Source organism: Spermophilus citellus (assembly GCF_964194105.1).
Source record: "Spermophilus citellus genome assembly, chromosome: 2".
Lineage (NCBI taxonomy): Eukaryota > Metazoa > Chordata > Mammalia > Rodentia > Sciuridae > Spermophilus > Spermophilus citellus.
The window spans coordinates 145,862,068-145,884,402 of NC_138183.1; the positions used below are offsets into that span (position 1 = coordinate 145,862,068).

Here is a 22,335-nt window from a genome sequence, read left to right on the forward strand (position 1 = left end):
CAATAGCAAGACTGTGGAACCAACCTAGATGCCCTTCAATAGATGAATGGATAAAAAAAAATGTGGCATCTATACACAATGGAGTATTACTCTGCATTAAAAAATGACAAAATCATAGAATTTGGAGGGAAATGGATGGCATTAGAGCAGATTATGCTAAGTGAAGCCAGCCAATCCCTAAAAAACAAATGCCAAATGTCTTCTTTGATATAAGGGATGAAGAGCATGAGAAGAAGATTAACATTAAACAGGGATGAGAGGTGGGAGGGAAAGCGAGAGGGAAGGGAAATTGCATGGAAATGGAAGGAGACCCTCATGGTTATACAAAATTACATACAAGAGGAAGTGAGGGGAAAGGGAAAAATAATACAAGGGGGAGAAATGAATTACAGTAGAGGGGGTAGAGAGAGAAGAGGGGAGGGGAGGGGAGGGGAGGGGGGATAGTAGAGGATAGGAAAGGCAGCAGAATACAACAGACACTAGTATGGCAATATGTAAATCAATGGAAGTGTAACTGATGTGATTCTGCAATCTGCATATGGGGTAAAAATGGGAGTTCATAACCCACTTGAATCAAAATGTGAAATATGATATGTCAAGAACTATGTAATGTTTTGAACAACCAACAATAAAAAAATAAATAAATAAATAAATAAAATTGCCTAGGAATTTGTGATCCTCCTGCCTCAGCCTCCTGAGTTGCTGGAATTAGTCATGAGCTGCCACACTTAGTTGAATAGGGTTTGTGGAGAGATGGAGAAAAAGGACTTAGATCTAAGTGGAAAAATGCAGTGAGCATACAGAAACACAACTCATTTTCATGAAATGGAAATGAGGTAGTTGTGTTAGTCAGCGTTTTCACTGCTGTGACTAAAGGACCTGACCAGCACAATAATAGAGGAGGAAGTTTATTTGAGGGTGCACAGTTTCAGAGTAGTCCATAGAAATCCAGTTCCAGGGCTGGGGATGTGGCTCAAGCGGTAGCGCGCAGGCCTGGCATCCAGGCGGCCCAGGTTTGATCCTCAGCACCACAAACAAATAAAGATGTTGTGTCCGCCGAAAACTAAAAAAATAAATATTAAAAAATTCTCTCTCTCTCTCTCTTAAAAAAAGAAAAAAAGAAATCTAGTTCCATTCCTCAGGGCTTGAGGTGAGACTGAACATCACGATGGCAGAGGGTGGTGGAGGGAAGCAGCTCATCCCATGGTGATCAGAAAACAGGGAGTTTTTACTCTCCAGATACAAAAAATACACCCCAAAGCCATACCCCCAAATTCTTACCTCCTCCAGCCACACCCTACCATTTCAGTTACCAGTCAATTAATCCCTGTCAGGGGATTTATTTACTGATTGGGTTAAGACTCTTATAACCCAATAATTTCTCCTCTGAACCTTCTTGCATTGTCTCACATGTGAGCTTTTAGGGGACACCTCACATCCAAACCATAACAGTATTCTGATACACCCTGGTATATGAAGTAGAATAAAGGAGATTGGGATCAAAATACAGAGGTCATTTTGAGAACCAACCCTAGGCTGAGTCTGGTCATCATTCAAAGATAGTGGGGAGCTGTTCGGGTTTTGAGCTGGAAAAGAGCTGGTACACTGGCAGAGGCAGGTGCATTGGCAGAGGCAAGAGCATGGTGAGTTCAAAACCAGCCTCATCAATTTAGCAAGGTGCTAAGCAACTCAGTGAGACCCCGTCCCTAAATAAAATACAAAATAGGGCTGGGGGTGTGGCTCATAGTAACAAGATTAACTGGACAGCAGTATGTAGGGCAGAGTGGAGTGGAAAGAAATATACAGCAGCCAGGGAGCTGGAAATATGAAAATAGAGTTTATGCCCGATGTGGTAGTATGGGTCTGTAATTTCAGCTACTCCAGAGACTGAGGCAGGAGTCTTGCTTGAGCCAAGGGTTGGAGGCCAGCCTATGCAACACAGCAAGACTCCATGAAGTAGAAGGGGGTGGGGGACGAAGATGAAGATGAAGACAAAGACAAAGAAGGAGAGACACAGATATGAAAATCTGTCACAATAGTGTAATATTGAAATGTGAGGGCATATTGAGAAAATGTTTTAAGTATATTATTAGTTACAGTGTACAGTTCTCCTCCACTCCTCCTCTCTCCAGGACTCTGAGCTCTTCGGGGGAGGAACTATATATGTCTCATTCCTATTTGTTTTCTCAGTGCTGGGCATAGTGCCTGACACAAGCTCAGTAAATATCTGTTGAGGAAAAAGGATATGCAGAGAAGAGAGAAAACGTTTTTCTCAGAGAGGTGGTAAGAGCAAAATGCATGATGGTACTGAAAAAGTTTTATATAATAGAGAGAGAATGGATGGACTCTTCATTGGATAGCTTTAAATCTTTTCAGAAAAGTATCGGATGAGCTTCAGAGCATCACATGATTGAGGAGGGGTTAAAGGCTTAGAGTGAAACAATTTAGACAGCTGCAGCCAGAAATGTGCTTGGGAGACTCCCATATGCTTGCATGTCTTTTTTTTTTTTTTTTTTTTTTTTTTTTTTTTTTTTTTTAGTGCTGTTCTATGTATCTGGAATGCTCCCTCAGCCCTTTTCTTCCTGCCTCTTGTCTTTTATTTAGTCTGCTCATCTGTCAAAGCCTGATTCAAATACCAATTTTTCTGGGCCAGTCTCCCTGATATTATTTCAAGTAAATCATTTCTTGTTTTTTCTTTTCTCTATGTTTATATTTCTCTTCTTGTTAAGCCCGCTTGATTATAAGTTACTTGGAAGAGGGTTTTACTCATCTGACTTCCTCCTAACCCAAAGGAAGGTCTCCATGTTTGCTGCTGGTTAAGTCAAACAGGTTTACGGATAGGATTGCTGAATGGCAGAGAGGACAAAGATGAAATTATGTGGCTGAAGTTTTGATGGATTAGATTAGCATGGCTTCTGTAACTAACAGGAGTGATAAACTAAGAAAATTCAGGGAAAGTTTACAAAAGTAGAGGCAGACAACAAGTTTCAAGGTTTTTTTTTGTTTGTTTGTTTTAGTTTTGTTTTCCTGGTTGGAGAAAATCAAAACTTGCTCCTCCTAACTGGGAAAGCAAAAGCATGATGCTCATGTGAATTTTATGAAAGAAGAAACATATTTTTCCTACCTATTTTTACAAAACTGCAATAAAGTAAAAAAAAAAAAAAAAAAAAGGAAAGAAAATCAAACAATGAAGGCCATAGTGTCAGACTTGAATTATGACCATTTACCTCCAGTCTCCTCACCAAATTCTCAAATTTTATAAGAATAAAATAGATTGATTTTTCAGTTTTACTCTTTCTCCTTCATTTGTAAACTTTACGAAAGAATAGTTAATGAGCAGTGAAATGAATGCAAGAGGGAAAAAAGAAAGAGGGAGAGAGGTAACTGTAGTATAACAAGATGAATTTCAAAGACCCGTGTTCAGGGCTGGGGTTGTGGCTCAGTGGTAGAGTGCTCGCCCAGCATGCTTGAAGCACTGAGTTTGATCCTTAGCACCACCTAAACATAAAATAAAGATGTTGTGTCCTCTTAAAACTAAAAAATAAATACTAAAAAAAAAATGGGAATAATAACTACTTGGGAAAAAAATAACTACTTGGAAAAAATGTGGCAAGAACTAAACTAGATCGCACCTAAATGCTCTTAAGACAAAGAGTGTAGTGTATTTTGAAGATATCACATGCAAGTGGTAGAAAATGCAACAGACAGAAAAAAGTTTACAGGGCAAGGGTAAATCTCTCCATTCTTACTCTCTGTCCCCTCAATTCTCCTCAGAGTCAACTACTGATACCATTTGTTGTATACTATTCCAGAAAAATTCTATGCTGAGAGTACACAGAACTGTGCACTTCTTTCTGTAACTTAGATATGTGAACTTCAGTATGCAACCCAATTTCCTAATCTGTAAATTGGAGTGATTCTGAGCATGAAATAATTAGTACCTTATAATTAAATGCTACACAGATATATGATTCATGGAAGGAGAAGCGAGGCCTAAACAAAATTGTACTGCTATTGAGAACCAAGGCATCTTGGACTATTAGAATCAGCCCCAAGCTTGGCCACTTAGTGCCACTGGAAGTATTCCCTTTCTTCATCTTGACATCAGCAGGGGAGGAACACTGAGAGCCACATTGCTTGACTCTGCCTCCATCTTTCCCACAGGTGATCACTTACTCCAGTCGTCATGTCTACAATAACTTAACTGAGGAACAGAAGGGCCGAGTGGCATTTGCTTCCAATTTCCTGGCTGGAGATGCCTCCCTGCAGATCGAGCCTCTAAAACCCAGTGATGAGGGCAGGTATACCTGCAAGGTGAAGAATTCAGGGCGTTATGTGTGGAGCCACGTCATCTTAAAAGTCTTAGGTAAGGCAGAGTGCCAAGGTAAATGTCATATCTTAATAAGATCTCTGTGAGGGATAGGCAAATAAGTCATGGTGGTACAAAACTTTGTGTTCAGCACTTTGTATTATACGCTTAGAGGTCACCTAGTCCAGCTCCCTGCAAAGAAGCATTTATGTTCTGTATTTCAGCCATATTTTCCATGATAGCCCATTACAAAATTTAAATAGCCTCTAGTGTTTGTATTTTTTTGCGGGGATGCGGGGGTAGTGCTGGGGATTTAACCCAGGGCCTTGCAGGCACTCAACCACTGAGGAACATCTCCAGCTCCCTTATAGTTATCTTAAATCTCTCAGAGATGATTCAAATTTATTGTTGTTGCTATTATTATTATTATTTTGGTACTGGGCATTGAACCCAGGGGCGTCTTACCACTGAGCTACATCCCCAGCCCTTTTTAATTTTTGAATTTTGGGACAGGGTCTCACCAAGTTTCTGAGGCTGGTTTTGAACTTGCAATCTTCCTGACTCAGCCTCCCAAGTTACTGGGATTACCATGGCACCCACCTTATTTTTTGATAGCAAAACCTACTAAGTTCTACTTAATTACCTCCAATTTAATGATTTTCTATCCCTATTTTAGTATCAATAAAATCACACTTAACTTTCCTAAAATTTCCTAAAAAAACAATTTCTCTTCTTTGAAAAGTATGTAGTTGTTTCTGAGGTAGCCCCTAAAAATTACAACAGCACCACTAGTAGCAGCTTCAACTGTGTGTGTGTGGCAGAGGGTGAATAAAGTGGGTTGAAATCACAGGGTAATATAACCCATGCCTAGTTGAATCCCAACTCAAAGGTCAACCATAAGGTATGGCTGGAGAAACAACTCAATTGAACATAGTTTTTCCTTTGATGTGGTGTTTAGAGAATCTTTGAATCATTACACCTTTTTTCTCTTTTTTGGGCAGTGAGACCATCCAAGCCCAAGTGTGAGTTGGAAGGAGACCTGACAGAAGGAAGTGATCTGACTCTGCAATGTGAGTCATCCTCTGGCACAAAGCCCATTGTGTATTACTGGCAGCGAATCCCGGAGAAAGAGGGAGAGGATGAACATTTGCCTCCCAAATCCAGGATTGGTAAGTCATCTTTCTACCAGTCTACTGTGCCAATAAGATAGAACTGTGTCCGTGAATTCTAAATCTGCTTTGTCAGCAACTCACTATATGACCTTGAGGACATTGTGGAACCTCTTGAAAATGGAATTTTTTTTATCCATAAACTAGGACAGAAAATCTTTCTTCAAATGCCATATAAAAGTGGTAAAAGAGATTAGGAAAAAATATTACAGAAATCTACCATATCTAATTTTCTTGTTTAGTATTCCATAAAGATCCACAATCTTTTTTTTTTTTTTTTTTTTTTTTTGGTACCAGAAATTGAACTCAGGGGCACTTGACCACTGAGCCACATCCCCAGCCCTATTTTGTATTTTATTTAGAGGCAGGGGCTTACTGAGTTGCTAGGCACCTTAGCATTGCTGAGGCTGGCTTTGAATTCAAGATCCTCCCGCCTCAGCCTCCCAAGCCGGTGGGATTACAGGGATGTACCACTATACCTGGCAAGATCCACAATCTTTTCTAACTTTTGAAGATGTACTACAATTTAAAAGAATATTTACCTGTTTTCCCATGCTAAAAAATGAATCTTTTCTATTCATTCTTATCAAACTACAATACAGAATCTTAGGTCAACAATGTCCTATATTGTCAAAAATAAATAAAGATTCTGTCACTAAGGTGGCTTAATGTCATTCTTTCTGCTTGTATAGACTACAACAACCCTGGCAGAGTTCTGTTGCAGAATCTCACCATGTCTTCTTCTGGGCTCTACCAGTGCACAGCAGGCAATGAGGCTGGGAAGGAAAGCTGTGTGGTACGAGTGACTGTACAGTGTAAGTATCCAAAGGATTTTTTTGTTTTATTTTTGCATTGTGGTTCCATGTAAGACGTTTTAATCATGAGCAAGAGTAGGGTCAAGGTCAAAGTCTTTATTTCCAGAAGGATATGGCAATTACCAAAATAAATTTGGCAGTTGCAGGGACCATTCAACAATTGTGTCTGACTCTATTTGCCAGCTTGTAAATTAACCTGCCCTCTAATGAAATGTAGGCTGGGATATAGCTTAGTGGTAGAGCACTTGCTTAGCATGCATGAGGCCTTGTGTTCAATCAATCCCCAGCACCAGAAAAAAAAAAAAAAAAAAAAAAAAAAAAAAAAAAAAAACTTCAGCCAGGTGCAATGGCACACTCTTGTAATCCTAGCAGCTCTTGAGGCTGAGGCAGGAAGATCACAAGTTCAAGACCAGCCTCAGCATCTTAGTGAGGCCCTATGCAACTTAATGAGAACCTGTCTTAAAATAAAAAATAAAAAGGGCTGAGGATGGAGCTCAGAGTGTTGGGTAAAGCACCTCTGGGTTCAATCCCAGTACCCACCCACCCCCACCCAAAAAAAGACTACTTACTTAAATGAGGAAGCTAGTAAAATGTTTAAAGAGCATTTAAGAAGGGATAGAAACAATTTAACAAAGAAAGTGAAGATTGCTGAGTTAGGCATTGGACTGGTTAATATTCTACAAAATCACAGACCATAATTTCTGGGGTCACTTGTTTAACTGGTACCAGCAATCATTTCTGTCTTTATTGAACAGAGATTTACCAATTGCCCCTCTACCTAGAAGTACATTATCAATCATTGTACTTCTTATGTCTGTTTTCAAGTTTCAGGTTATTTTTTTTCACAGATTTAACAGGCACTTCACAGAAAAAGAAATACTGTTAACTGTGTTTTATATCAATAAAATAAGAGGACCTCTCCAAAACCCCACACTTTTTATTTTGTATATTTACTTTGGGGCTGGGATTCACCCCAGGAGCACTTTACCATTATGCTACATTCCTAGTCTTTTTATTTTTTTAAATATTTTTTTTTAGTTGTCAATGGGTCTTTATATATTTATATATTTATATGTGGTGCTGAGAATCGGACCCAGTACCTCACACATGCTAGGTAAGTGCTGTGCAACTGAGCCACAATCCCAGCCCAAGCCTTTTTATTTTTTGAGACAGGGTCTCATTAGTTTGCTTAGGACCTAAGGCTGGTCTCGGACTTGTGATCCTCCTGTCTCAGCTTCCCCAGCTGCTTCCCCAGCTGCTGGGTTTACCATGCCCAACTTACTCTTTTTAAAGTTTTAAGCCCTCCTCTTAGTAAATTTAAAAATAAATGTAGTGCCAATTATAAGAAAGATTATGAGGAAATAGGAGTTTTTACATTTTTTATCAGAGTGTAATCTAATAGCACCATTTAGTTTAATCTACAGACTTTGGGGTAGTAAAAATAGTGAGGTAAAATATATCAAATACATAAATCCTAAATGTACATTTTGATAGACTTTCAAAAGTAAATATACCTATATAACCAGTGTTAGGTCGGTGGAGGCGACTTGGTGGCGACTTAGTGGCAACTTAGAACAACGCAGCCCGAGCGGAAAAAGAACATCAATTAGATGCAGGCGGAAACGCCTGTCAATCAGCCAGATCTCCTGACTAACGCCTGTCAATCAACTGGACCCCCTGGCCAATCCTGGAGTTCAGCCAACTCCCCTGACCAACTCCAAGGGGGCAAGGGACTCTAAGAACACCTTTTCCTGTCCCAAGCCCTTCCCTTCCTGCTGTAAGCCCCATAAAAGTCCAGTCCGTGGAGCTTCCACGCGGTTTCTCCTCAGACCCTTCCCCTGTCCCCTCTGTGGGTCTGATCGAGTTCCGCCCTGGAGTGATATCTCAATAAAGCCTTCCCCGCCTGATCTGACAACCAGTATCATGATTATGGACTCATCACAGTTTCTTCTACCATTCCATTACCCAGATTACTAACTTTATCCATTAATAATACTTTATACTTTTACTTTACTTTAAAGAAATGAAATTATTCCATTTATGTTCAGCTTCTTTTTTTTGGGGGGGGGGGGCGGGGGGGCGGCGGCAAGTACCAGGGATTGAAGTCAGGGTACTCCACTACTGAGCCACATCCCCAATGCTGTATGTATTTAGAGACAGGGTCTCACTGAGTTGCTTAGCTCCTAACTTTTGCTTCTGACTTTGAATTCATGATCCTCCTGCCTTAGCTTCCCCAGTCACTGGGATTACAATTGTGTGCCACCACACCTGGCCATTTTATAGTATTCCATTATATGAGTATACAACAATTAGTGACCCATTTTACTTTAGATGGAAAAGTTTTATCCAGCAATACTTATGTGAATTTTTCCTTCAGAGATATTCCATAAGTGTGCAAATACATATGAGAAAGAATAATATATTTTGAATTGTGACAACGTGAAAGCAATCCAAATTTCTAGTAACAGAAAATTCATCCTGATTATATGTGTGTTGGGGGTGTGGTAGCAGGGAAAACACATTCCTTAAGTTGATATTACCCAGATAAAATAAATTCAGCACTTTGAGAAGTTAAATAAAAGATATCTAAAGTTCAACTTTTTCAAAAAGTCAATTTTTAAGTAAAGAGGTCATTTCGTTTATAAAGATATTAGAAAAAAATAAAGATAGCAGGACAAGAATAACCAGCACTTTCTATTGAGTATACTTTTAAAATATAGGTAATATTCATCTACCTGCTTTTGTATACATTACTCCTGCCCAACCCAACCCACCACGATCTCTAACCTGCCTTAATATAAACATGCTAATTTGTGTCACTGCTTCCCCTTTCTTCTTCATGATCCATTTTTCCTATAATAGCCATGGAATACTTTCTCAGATGTAACTTGGATCATGTTACTTATCTACAGCTCTTTTTTTTTTTTTTTAACACAGTAACCATGATCTTTATTTTGTGCATTTTTCCGTTATAAGTTTTTTTTTAATTTTATTTTTTTTATTGGTTGTTCACAACATTACAAAGCTCTTGACATATCATATTTCATACATTAGATTGAAGTGGGTTATGAACCCCCAATTTTACCCCAAATGCAGATTGCAGAATCACGTCGGTTACACATCCACAATTTTACATAATGCCCTATTAGTAATTGTTGTATTCTGCTACCTTTCCTATCCCCTACTATCCCCCCTCCTCTCCCCTCCCATCTTCTCTCTCTACCTCATCTACTGTAATTCATTTCTCTCCTTGTTTATTTTCCCATTCCCCTCACAACCTCTTATATGTAATTTTGTATAGCAATGAGGGTCTCCCTTCATTTCCATGCAATTTCCCTTTTCTCTCCCTTTCCCTCCCATCTCATGTCTCTGTTTAATGTTAATCTTTTCTTCCTGCTCTTCCTCCCTGCTCTGTTCTTAGTTGCTCTCATTATATCAAAGAAGACATTTGGTATTTGTTTTTTAGGGATTGGCTAGCTTCACTAAGCATAATCTGCTCTAGTGCCATCCATTTCCCTGCAAATTCTATGATTTTGTCATTTTTTATTGCTGCATAGTACTCCATTGTGTATAGATGCCACATTTTTTTAATCCATTCATCTATTGAAGGGCATCTGGGTTGGTTCCACAGTCTAGCTATTGTGAATTGTGCTTATCTACAGCTCTTAAGGCATATAAGGCCCTGTATGAGTTGGTCCCAAGTATTTTGATAGGAATACTATTATCCCATCTCTGACCTCATGTGACCTCAGCCCCCTCCTCTATATCTTTCTTACTATGCCCCAAACCCATACATATTCATTGCACTTGCTACTCCTTCTGTCCTAGATAATCAGAAGAAACAGCCTCTTCTATAATTTTTTTATAAATATCTTTTTTAGTTGTAGGTGGACACAATACCTTTATTTATTTATGTGGTGCTGAGGATCGAACTCAGCGACTCATACATGCAAGGCAAGCACTCTACCACTGAGCTACAACCCCAGCCCTTCTATCATTTTTTATCTCAACTCAAAATATCACTTCTTCAGAGTCCTAATGACCCAAACTCAAGTGGTATCCCCTCATTCTCTAAGTGATCACTCAATACATTTTTACTTTCACAGTACGTAAATACTATCTGATATTGTTTTTATGTACTTATTATCTATTTTCCCCCTTCTGGAATATAAAGTCAAAAAAAAAAAAAAAAAGCAAAAATCCTTGTCTATCTTCACAAATGCCTAAAACTGTGCCTGGTTTGGCACTTAATAAACACCTAAAACTGTGCCTGGTAAGCACTTAATAAATATTTAGTGTATGGATACAAGAGTGTGTGAGTTACTAATGTGCAAAATCACATTCACTTTGATTTCTAAATTTCTTTTCTTTTTTTCTTTTCTTTTTTTTTTTTTTTTTGGTAGCAGGGATTAAACCCAGTGGCACTTAACCATTTAACCATTTAGCCACATCCTCGGCCTTTTTTGGATTTTATTTAGAGACAAAGTTTCATTGAGTTGCTTAGGGCCTTGCTAAATTGCTGAGGCTGGCTTTGAACTCATGATCCTCCTGTCTCAGCCTCCCAAACCACTGGGATTACAGGTGGGCGCCACTGCACCCAGTCTGATTTCTAAATTTCTAGGATCCACTGTAATTCCCACATGGAGTCTAACACTATTGGCTATACTCTTTTTTATTTTACTGTTGGAAGAAGAGGGAAGTTAGAGAAAGCAGAGTAGTTGATAGAGCCACAGGATTGCCTAAATGATGATCTTATTAAGGCTGACAAATATTCAGATCTAATACAGTAACTATCCTAGCCCAGTTTATTGTCTGAACTAACACAGACTTATTCAATAAAATCTAGGCCAATTGCTAGTGAAGTCTGTGATTCAATATTTACAACTGCAAAAATATCAAGAGGGGGGCTGGGGATGTGGCTCAAGCGGTGGCGCGCTCCCCTAGCGTGCGTGCGGCCCGGGTTCGATCCTCAACACCACATACAAACGAAGATGTTGTGTCCGCCGAGAACTAAGAAAAAATAAATAAATGTTAAAACTCTCTCTCTCTCTCTCTCTGTCCCCCTCTAAAAAAAAAAAAAAATATCAAGAGGGACAGTCATGTAACACAAGAGGATAATGGGGTGCTATTCTGGAAGTCAGATATAAATGAAATATATAAATGGAACTCAGCAACTCAGCAAGGCCCTCTCTCTAAATAAAATTTAAAACTGAGGATGTGGCTCAATGGTAAAGCACCCTGGGTTCAATCCCTGGTACCTTTGGTGTGTGACACTGCACCCAGCTAGGGCTTTTTTTTTTTTTTTTTTTTAAAGTTCCTGTATTTCCTAGCTTATGTTAGGTTTTACTTGTGCTTCTGCTTCTGAGAAAACAGATGTACAAAGCATCGGCATGGTTGCAGGAGCAGTGACAGGTATTGTGGCTGGAGCCCTGCTGATTTTCCTCTTGGTGTGGCTGTTAATCCGAAGGAAAGACAAAGAGAGATATGAGGAAGAAGAGAGACCAAATGAAATTCGGTAAGCTTCCCAAGTTCCACTTCCACCAACTTTTATTTCTAGGGTCAGTTCCTTAGTAACTAGTCAAAATAAATATTCCCAGTTTCTTCTGAATCATGACTTTGTTAAAATGATTATTCTGTTAAGGAAAGAAGTTGTGGTCTAGGACAGGTCTGCTTTACCTGGACTTTATTGTGAAACTATACTCAACAGAGATATAAAAGTTCAACTTTCCATTACTTCTGATTCATTTCCATGTTCAAAGGGCATACAATAAAGGCTGGGCCTACAGGCCATGAAAGGGTTCACATACACAAACTCTATGTCAGGGTAAATGCTATAGAAATCATTTCATGTGGAGACATCCTCCCAGTGTAATAGGATGGATCTCTGGGCCAAAAACCAAACCTTTGCCGAGCACTAAGTCTTAAGAAATGAGGAAGTGCTTTGTTCCCTAAATGGCTGCCTTCTGATGGTATTGTTTGAGGTTTAAAACTTGAGGAACTTATTGGGAAACCTCAGGAGGACATAACCATGGTGGAAGCAATGCCAGTACTAAAGTTTATCTTTGCTGTTTTTTCTCTTCAGAGAAGATGCTGAAGCCCCCAAAGCCCGGCTTGTGAAACCTAGCTCCTCTTCCTCAGGCTCTCGGAGCTCACGCTCTGGTTCTTCTTCCACTCGCTCCACAGCAAATAGTGCCTCACGCAGCCAGCGGACACTGTCAACTGAAGCAGCACCCCAGCCTGGGCTGGCCACCCAGGCATACAGCCTAGTGGGGCCAGAAGTGAGAGGCTCTGAACCAAAGAAAGTTCATCATGCCACCCTGACCAAAGCAGAAAACACACCCAGCATGATCCCCAGCCAGAGCAGAGCCTTCCAAACTGTCTGAATTACAGTGGACTTGACTCCCATGCTTTCCTAGGAGTCAGGATCTTAGGACTCTTCTAGTCATTGGAGTTCAGTCACCAGCCACACAACCCACTCAAATTAGATAAGAGGTCATTTAAGTACCAGTGAACATCACATGGAACAGATTCAGATGAGCACTTTACTTATACACCACCAAATGAGCAAAAGGATGTAAGCTGATCATCTCCAAAAAGGCACCTATTGACCTTTAGACCAGAGTTGGGGGGCAGAGGGAAATAGGAATACAAATCTGTCTATTGACCAGGACCTGTGGTGAGGAGGTTGGGGAAAAGTGAAGTGAATGCTCCTAAAACTACTCACCAGGGATGGTTTGTATCAATACTTCAATTCACTATTGTCAAGAAGAAATGAGGTGTTTTTCATAAATTTTCTATGCATTTCTGCAAACCTACTGGATTATTGTGATTATTCAGATAGTCTAACAGAACCCACAGCCTTATATTAAACTGATCTGTACCATGTATGGGACTAACCATTCCCAAGAAACTCCCAAAAAAGGAAACATGTCTCTTCTGTTCAACTTACTTTCATATGTCATAAGTTTGGATATTAATTTCAGAAGGAGTTGAAATCGTTGTAGTGAGAGATGGAGAAGAGTGATTGTGTTTCTCCTACTCTTATCTATTGCTATTAATTTTCTTTACACTGAACCCCAAACTAAGAATTAAAAAAGGAGTCCAAAATGTGTGACAAGGGCCTATGGAAAGCTTACCATATTGAGGTTCAGAGGATTGCTGACAAATATCAGAAATATATACTGGAGCAATTCTGAGTTTTTCCCTCAAATCAGATGCCTCTAAGGACTACCCTGCTGGATATCTCCAGAAGACACAAATATTCATTACAGGTTATTTAACAATGTCCTTAGCAAGAAGTTCTCTAGAAAAAATGATCCAGAGATGTTGAATTTGACATACTATTATAATTTCTTTGGAGAATATGTGAAACCAGAATTTCAAGACTGACTGGTCTACAAAGAGAGATTAGATCAGTTTTCTCTTAATATGCCAGGAAGTGATATAAAGAAGTTTAGTATTGCACCAAACTTGGAGCTTCCTCTATTTCTTTCATTTTAGAAGGATGTGAATCTGGGACTTTTGATGATTCTAGGCCTTAAATTATCAAAAAGATCAGATTGTCAACATTTCCTTATGGCTTTGCAAATGTATGTCATAATCATTCCCTCATGAGAGGCCAAAGCGGAGAGAAATTCAGTATTTTCTCAGTTTCAGCTTCCACAGAAGCCTAGCTCTGGGTTGGAAGAAAAGGGAACTAACACATAGGGAAAATAGTGAGAATAACTAGTGCCTGTTAACATTTCAGTTGTCAGCATCTTGGAAAGAATTAGCAGAAAGGATTCACCAGGAAAGCTATTGAAATAGTTGGTGCATGGAAGAAGAAAGGTTATCTGACAAATATAAAGTAGTAGCCTCCAATATAATAAAATGTCTTTTTAATTGTTTTGACTATTAGGATACCTGTCCCAAAATGCTGATCCTGAAATAGCCATTCAAAGAACCTAACACAATGTCCACTGTTCACCATTGGTAGAGCTGGAGTAGTAGGCCAGAAGAAAGAAAAAATAATGCCAAGTATGGTGGTGATAAAAGCATTGTCTCTAAAATAGTAATCAGATGCTTCCAAAAGACAAGACCACCTGGGATTTTGTCCATTCTCTAGTTTTACCTTTTTTTTTCTTTCCTCCAGTACTAGCAATTGACTCCAGGGACAATCTACCATTGACCTACATCCCCAGCCCCTTTAAAAATTATTATTATTTTTTTTGAGACAGGATTTCACTGAGCTGCCCAGGCCTTGAATTTGCAATCCTCCTGCCTGAGCCTCCCCAATAGTTGGGGTTACAGGTGTGCACCATTGTACCTGGCTCCTCTGGTTTTTCATTCATTATTTAATTTCACAGTAGTGTTCTCCCATAGTATAAATGCATTTCCTTATAAAGTTCCTAGGAGTTGATTCTTAGGTTAAGTTTTTGTTGGTGCTAGGGATCTAATTTAGGGCCTTGAACATGCTAAGCAGAAAGTCTTAACCTGAGTTTTGTCTTCCTCAAAAAAAGATAGAAATGAGAAACTTAAGAAGAAACATAAAAATGCCTGCTGTAAGTTTAAGAGAACTGGCGTAGTTGGAATGCTTCTTCTACTTTTTTTTTTTTTTTTTTTTTTTTTGTGGTACTGGAGATTGAACCCAGGGCCTTGTGCATGCAAGGCAAGCACTCTACCAACTGAGCTATATCCCCAGCCCCCTTCTACTGCCTCTTATCTCATTGTAAGATATAAAAAATCCTTTACTCTGAATACCTCCCCCTCCCTTTTTTCTTTTCTTGAAGGGTGGTATCCTGGCAACATCTCTTCTGCTATGTAATTCTGAGAATTCTCATTCCTAGAGTACCTGAGCCAAACAAGTACACTGTGGAGGCTGCAGCTGTGTCATCACTAGCAATTTGCTCTCATTATTGACTACCTTTGAACCTAAAGCTTCCTGCCTGTGTCACTGAAAGCAGGAATCAATTCCCTTTGCATGAAAAGGTTTAAATCACTTAAACAATGTTTGTTTTCAGAAGGCTAAAATACCACTGAATATCCAGTTTTTTTTGAAAATCTATTCACAATGGAAATCTACAACAAATACACAAAAGAGAGTATACAAAGAGTTAGAGATTCTAGGGAATCAAAGATCTGAGAGAAAAGGTGCTGAAGTCTTGCAATGCTTCTCTTTTGAGTTCAGCATTTGGGTTCAGATAATATAGGCTCTGGGCTTGGGATAAAGTTAGAACCACTACTGGTTCTAAACCATATTCCATTGACTTTGCAAATCAAATAAATTGATTCTTAAATATGAAAACAAAAACAGGATAAAATAACTAAATGGTAGAAATAAATGTTGTAGAAAGAAAACACAGATGGAACGATGTGGATGTTTAGAGACTAACCATTTCTATAAAATATGTAAACCAAACTTTAATTTGTAAGATAATGAATTGATGTCTTTGTTGTTACATTGTATAAAAACAGTTTCAGAATGACTGCTCCAAAAAGACATATATAATTTTGCTTCTTTTCTGGTGTTAAGCTGTTTGTTTCAATTTTAATTTCTAAGTTGCCTTGTAATTGGATTGTTTGAGCATCATAAAAACCAAATATTTATTATAGATGCATCTGTATCAGCAATTAAAAAATAAATAAGTAAAAGTGATGCTGTAGGAAAGGCTGAAGCTCATATAACCAGCCCTGGAAATTTGTTTATCAGCTTGCTGCCAACAGAACAGAAGAACTCAGACTGAATATGGTCTATTATTTATTGATTTCAGTCACAAATACATCAAGTACTTTTTCTCACAAGGAAGTAGTATAGAGGATACCAAGAGATATCAGAATTGCTTTATCAAAATCAATAAGCAAAACTTAATAAACAAGTAATTTTATAAATTAGAGACTGAACCCAGGGGCGCTTTGCCACTGTATATCCTCAGTATTTTTTGGAGACACTAAGTTGTTGAGGGTCTCTGTAAAATGCTGAGGCTGGCCTCAAACTTGCAATTTCCTCCCTCAGCCTCCTGAGTTGCTGGGATTACAGGTGTGCATCACTGCACCAAAACCACAAAACAAGTATTTTGTGCCAAGGTAACATATTAACAAGTAACACTAAGAAATTAAAATAAACCTGAAAAGAGAAGTATATACAAAGATGTTCACAAAGATCTGAAAACAAACTTCAGAGTGTAAGCCCAAAATGATGGTGCAGACCTCAACAGATTCAGGGAAGTTGCTTGTTGTTCTTTGGGGACTCTAGGGACCCATTTTCTGGTGAAAATGGCCATCGTTTACAGAAGGGGTTTTGGTTTTATAGGGTACAATTAGGATAGTTTCATCATTGGAACTTGTGGGTGTACCATTAGGAAGGTCAGGGGCTAGCTAAGTAGGTTAAAAATTTTAACTCGGAAGGGCAGCTATAAAAGGTTGAGATTCATTGTTACTTGGAGAGATAGGTGATTGATCGCCTCCTTCCTTCAGGGCCCATAGTTCAGTATTTACTGTGTGTCCTTTTAGGACTAATTTGCAATGGGGGGAGGTCTAAGTCCAGAGCCCAACATTCAGTATTTGCCTCCTTTCTTCAAGGCCCATTGGTAAAGGATTTACTGGAAGGTTAATGCTTGGCTAGTTTCCCCTCCCTCCTCCCAAGCTGCATTATCTCTCTGCTTTTCTTTGGGGCTGTTTTGTAGGATTATTATTTTTCATAACTCTTCATAGAGGTCCATCAAATGGGTTTTTTTTTTTTTACTGTGGATTGAACCCTGGGTTTGCTTGACCCCTGAGCTACATCTTCAGCCCTTTTAAATTTTAGACAGGGTTTTGCTAAATTGCTGAGGCTGCTTCCTGAGTTGCTGGGAAGACAGGTAAGCACCACCATGTCTGCTCATGAACTGAGAAATTTTCATGTGTCAGAAACCATATTAAGTATATTACATATTTTTTTTCTCAATTTCAAACTCACTTCAGCCCTATGAGAAGATGTTTGAATTATTATCTCATAAAGGAGAAAACCAAGGCTTGGAGAGATTAAGTCAGTAGCAGAAAGCTAGGATTTAAACCCAGTCATTATGTTAGTATGTTCCATCAGAACTGTAAGATCCTGATTAATGACCATTCTGGTTCCTGAAATCCTCACATCTTTATCCTCAGCTATGAGTTTTCCCTTCCCTTTGCTTTCTTTCTTGCCATAAAGCTTTTCACCATATATGGGACATAGATAGCTTATTTACACAGTAATTCCAAATTGTTTAAAGAATTGTCTTTTTTATTTTTGCAAATTAGGACAAAGTTTTCAACTTTATAATTGTATATGATGTTTTTATATGATAAAATAATAATGGGCTTAGATCATATAATGCATAATAATACTTGTTAAATGTTAAGTACAGGATGCTGAATACAGCAAGGTTAAGAATTTTGTCAGGTTTTCTGAGAGGCAAAAAGACAAGCTGCATTAAGAGGCCAAATTAATAGAGTTAATTTTCCAAAGATAATAAGGGCATGTCAATTTAACAAATATTTAGAATTTAAATACTTCAGGGACCCCATACTTAAAGCAATCACGTTTACAATTCTTTAGGGCAGATTTTTCCTCCCCTTTCCCTCCCCAGTACTGAGTACTGAACCCAGAGCTGCTCTACCACGGACCTACATCCCCAGCAATTTTTTATTTTTTGAGACAGGGTCTTGCTAAGGTGCCCAGGCTAGTCTTGAACTTGAGACCCTCCTCTCTTAGCCTCTTGAATAGTGGGGATTACATGTCCAGCTATTCCCTCTTGTTTTTTATTTTATTTTTTTGTCATGCTGGAGATTGAATCCAGGGCCTTTCATGTTAGGCAAGAACTCTACTACTGATCTACATCCCAGCCCTCTTGTTTTTGTATGTCTCATTTTTCTCATCATTCTTGAATAGAAAAGTTATAAAAAAGGAAAACTCAATTAGTTTTGCTACTTATAAGCAGATCTGTTGAATGTTTCAATTAATAAAAGAATAAAGTGCACTAATTAAAATATAATTTATATAGTTCCTCCTCTTTACAGTGCAGTGGTTACACAAGATATTTTAAAAGGAGTTTAAATTTAATAAAGTAGAAAATAATCTAGCCTAAGAGTTAAGAGTATAAGCTTTGGAATAAAACAAATCTGATTTTGAAAAATTCAGATTTAGGTAGAAAAATTATTTGATCTATATGGGCCTCAATTCCTTTATTTAAAATGGAGATAATATGGGGCTGGGGATATACCTCAGTTGGCAAAGTGCTTGCTTCACATGCACAAGGCCCTCTGGGTTCAATCCCCAGCAACCCCCCCCCCCCCACACACACACACCGAAAAAAAAAAATGGAGATAATAAAACCTGCCTAAAATAGTTGTTGTGAGGATTGCATGCATGCTGTACATAAGCATGTAATAAAACAGCAATGGCAGCTGGGTGCTATGGCACATGTCTGTAATTCCAGCAACTCAGGAGGCTAAGGGAGGAGAATCACACATTTAAGGTCAGCCTCTGAAATTTAGTGAGACTGTAATAAATAAATAAATAAGTAGGTCTGGGGATGTAGTGCAGAGCGATCCTTAGTACCACCCTCCCAAAAAAGCAAAACAGCAATGGCAAGGATTCTACTGTCTGTAAAACACTGCACAAGGCATGAAAGTGTTGTAAGGCATATCTTGTTAGGGAGGCAAGACATAAGATGGAAAAAGGTATCAGGGATACTTATATGTATCCTATGCTCCAAAACACTAATTTATACCTGACTATATAGTCAGAAAGTCAAAATATTAATAACAGCTTGACTTATCCTAGTTTCAAATTTCCTTGATGAAATGCCATAAATACACTCACGTCTCTGGGCATACACTGCATCTTTTAGTTGTATCACAGGATTCAAGAATGGTTTTTGTTTTGCTTCACTATTGGGGCACTCTACCATTGAGCTACATTCCTAGTCTTTTTTATTTTGAAAAAGAACCTGGCTAAGTCCTGATGCTGGCTTTAATTGTTGATGGACTTTTATTTTATTCGTTTATTTATATGTAGTGCTGAGAATTGAACCCAGTGCCGCACACATGTGAGGCCAAGTGTTGTACCACTGAGCCACAACCCCAGCCTGAGGCCCCTGTCTTAAATTAAATGAGCTGGGGATATAGCTCAGTTGTTAAGCACCCACTACCTTCACTCTCCCATACCCAAAAAAAGATTCACTTTTTTTTTTGGTATTGGACAGAGGTTCTTAACATTTTATAGGGTCTTGGCTATCTTTGAGAATTTGATAAAAGTCTTTGGATTCTCTAATGTTTACAGCATTAAAAATCCCAAGAGAAAAGGGAGAGAACTAAAATATCAGGCAAAGGATAAGAAAAATTTTACATGTTATAATTTTATCCAATCCTCACAACTCTGAAAGGATTGTTTTGTAAGCTGAAATTACCTCTACACAAGAAAATGGCTTGAATTCGAATTCAGCTCTGATTACTATTCCATACTGCTCATTTACTAAGAACATAGTCCATTTACTAAGAACATGGTCAAGTCCTAGAACATATTTTAAGAGACTAGAAAAGGGTTATTTGTTCTGCTTTTTTTTCAGTGATGGGGATCATCAGGTCCAGGGCCTTGCACATGCTAAGCAAATACTCTAAAGCTGAACTATACCCCCAGCCCTGTTCTGCTTTTTAAAACCACTGCTATTGGGTGGGATCCCCCAAACCAGTGGATTTGGGTCCCAGCTCTATTTTCCACTAGTTCAATTATTTAAATAGATAAACTTTGGAATTGAGACTTCCCACTCTAGAGCATGAAAAAAAGTACAGATAGCAAAGGAAATTGAAAAGAATGCCCAGATACATCTTGCTTCTGGAGTTGGAGTCAAGTATATTTTTTAGAAAGGCAATCACACTGTAGTGAAAAAGCTACATTTAAAGCCTGTATGTCCCAGCTATTCCAAAGGCTCACTTGGGCCCAGGAGTTCCAGAGGATACTGAACAACACAGTGAAACCATTTCAAAATAACCAAAAAACCCCCCCAAAACCAAAAAAACACCTGTAACAGTGGTCCCTTTACCTTCTGAATGTAGTCCTCATTGCTCTAAGGTTTATTATTATTTTTTTAAAGTGTTTTTTTCCCTCTCTTCCCCCCCCCCCCCCAACAAGATTAGGAAGACAGTGTTATCTTTTCTTCCCCTAGTTAACTGCCCTTGAACACACCCGCTGCAGGAAGGAGATGCCTGGCTGAGGATCCGGAAAGTGAAAATCTCCCAAATTAACAAGTGAATCCTAACAGGCAAACAGGATGCCCTGGGACCCCCTACTGGAATGTAACCCTTGAAAAATTCCTTTAACCCCCGCCCCCACCCACCCATCCAGAGAGTCCCGGCCTTTCGGACTGGAGTCCCTTGTGTTTCTCCTTTGCTAGCAAAGCAATAAAACTTCTTTTTCCTTTTTCTCAAAACCTTGACCTCATTATTAAATTTGGCATTGGTTGGCATCGGGGACAGGGATGGAGCTTGTGGTTACAACCTAGGTTTGACTTTAACCAGAAGTTTATTTTCCCATAAATAAACATCTCGCAGCCTCATTTTTCTGTTAATATGGTAATGAATAATATATATCTCAAAAATAGTTCTGATTCTTAAAAACAAAGCACTCTGCCTTGAAAGATCACTATAAAAAATTAACTTCTTAGGAGGTAGGGGGAGGCTAAGTCTATACACCACGGTCTTCAAGATAACAAGAATAATCAAAGATGAAAAGATTCTTCCTTCATGTTTGACTCTGTCCCTATGTTTTACTGGCTTTGACAAGGGCAAGGTGTCCTCAATTCTCGGCTAGCCTTCCTCGCTTGGTCTGGCGAACTTCCAAACCAATTTTTGGTAGCTTGGCAATTAAAAGATTCTGTAGGACAATCTTAAAAAAAATTCTCTAACTCTTCAGTGTTTATTTATCTAGTGTACACAAATAATAGCTGCCCTGCCTGTTTGAAAGGACACACGGAAAGCATTCAAGGAACTCCGGCAGGCTTGGAAGGGTAAGGCCCCAATGCCTGCCTCCATTCATCGCAATTTAAAATTCTAGGCACTGTTGTTTGGTGGCTCAGTTACGTTTTCAAGGACTCTGCGGGGTCTGTTGTTTAATTTTTGATAAAAGCCAAGGCAGTGAAGACATTACCTCATGTTACTGAAAATAAAAAAAGCTCCGGAAATCTAAATCAAGGACACAGGCTACCGGAACCTCGAATTGCTAATGCCTAGCTCATCTACAAGGGAAAAATACGGGACCTTTTAAATATTTATTTCATAAATAAGAGAGAAATGTGGCAAGTGGGGGAGGGCCTGACCCCAGCCCCATGTGCTCGGCGGGAGGAGGGGCCCGGCTCGGCGCTCCAACGCAGGGCCGTGTCCAGGGTGTTCTAAGGGACAGGAACACAGGCGAGATACGGCGGCGGCCTGGCGGTTCACCCTAACCCCAAATCGAGGTGCCCCTGAGCAAGTTACCCTAGAGGGGCCGTGAGGCCGAAATGACCGCTTCAAACACTGAGGGTCGCCCTATCCAAAAGCCATTATAGCTAGGAAGTGTGGGTGCACGGAATCGGGGTGCGGAGGCCCAGCGGACCCTCTAGAATACCGCGGTGGGGAATGGGGAAGGAGAAATGAGGACCTGGTGGGGGAGGGGAGGAACAACCTTCGCGGCCATTTTGTCCTCGCTCCACTTCCGTCTTCTCTTCCCGGGCTCCCGACCCCGGACCCCTCCCTTCAGGCCCTGCGTTCCCGCTGACCCTGTTCGGCGCGGGACAAGATCGCGGCTGGCGCTGCCACCATTGGTTGTTTCCAAGTGTGCCCGCCCCTCTTCCTCCTTCTCCTTCCGCCCTCTCCCGGCCGCACCGGTTGCGGGCGCCTGCGTCGCGGCGGACGCTCCCCTCCCCCGCCTAGAGTGACGGAAGACTCCCGCGCGCGGGCTCTCTTGGCCCCACCCTCCCTTTCCCCGGGGCCGTTCGGAGAGCGGGGGCGAGCATGAAAGTTCCAGAACGCTGCGGTGGTGCGTCATCGCGAGGGGGGGTGGGACGGGGGCGGG

General features: G+C 39.7%; 1 protein-coding gene and 1 long non-coding RNA gene across 2 annotated transcripts in view; one reads left to right on the top strand and one right to left on the bottom strand.

Annotated features, from left to right (window-relative positions):
- Positions 1-15,866, top strand: part of CLMP (CXADR like cell adhesion molecule) — a 95,863-nt gene extending 79,997 nt beyond the window's left edge. The window contains exons 3-7 of the mRNA XM_081267491.1: positions 4,165-4,366; positions 5,311-5,478; positions 6,171-6,293; positions 11,667-11,808; positions 12,376-15,866. Of these exons, the coding sequence (XP_081123617.1) occupies positions 4,165-4,366; positions 5,311-5,478; positions 6,171-6,293; positions 11,667-11,808; positions 12,376-12,676 (936 nt within the window). The 3' untranslated portion in view covers positions 12,677-15,866. The remainder of the gene's footprint in view (positions 1-4,164; positions 4,367-5,310; positions 5,479-6,170; positions 6,294-11,666; positions 11,809-12,375) is intronic.
- LOC308633990 lies at positions 902-22,294 on the bottom strand. Its single transcript, XR_014018929.1, has 3 exons — positions 21,946-22,294; positions 4,177-4,307; positions 902-1,063 (listed from the first exon to the last, which is right to left on the bottom strand). It is a non-coding gene; the product is annotated as an uncharacterized lncRNA (long non-coding RNA).
- Between the last annotated feature and the right edge of the window lie 41 nt (positions 22,295-22,335).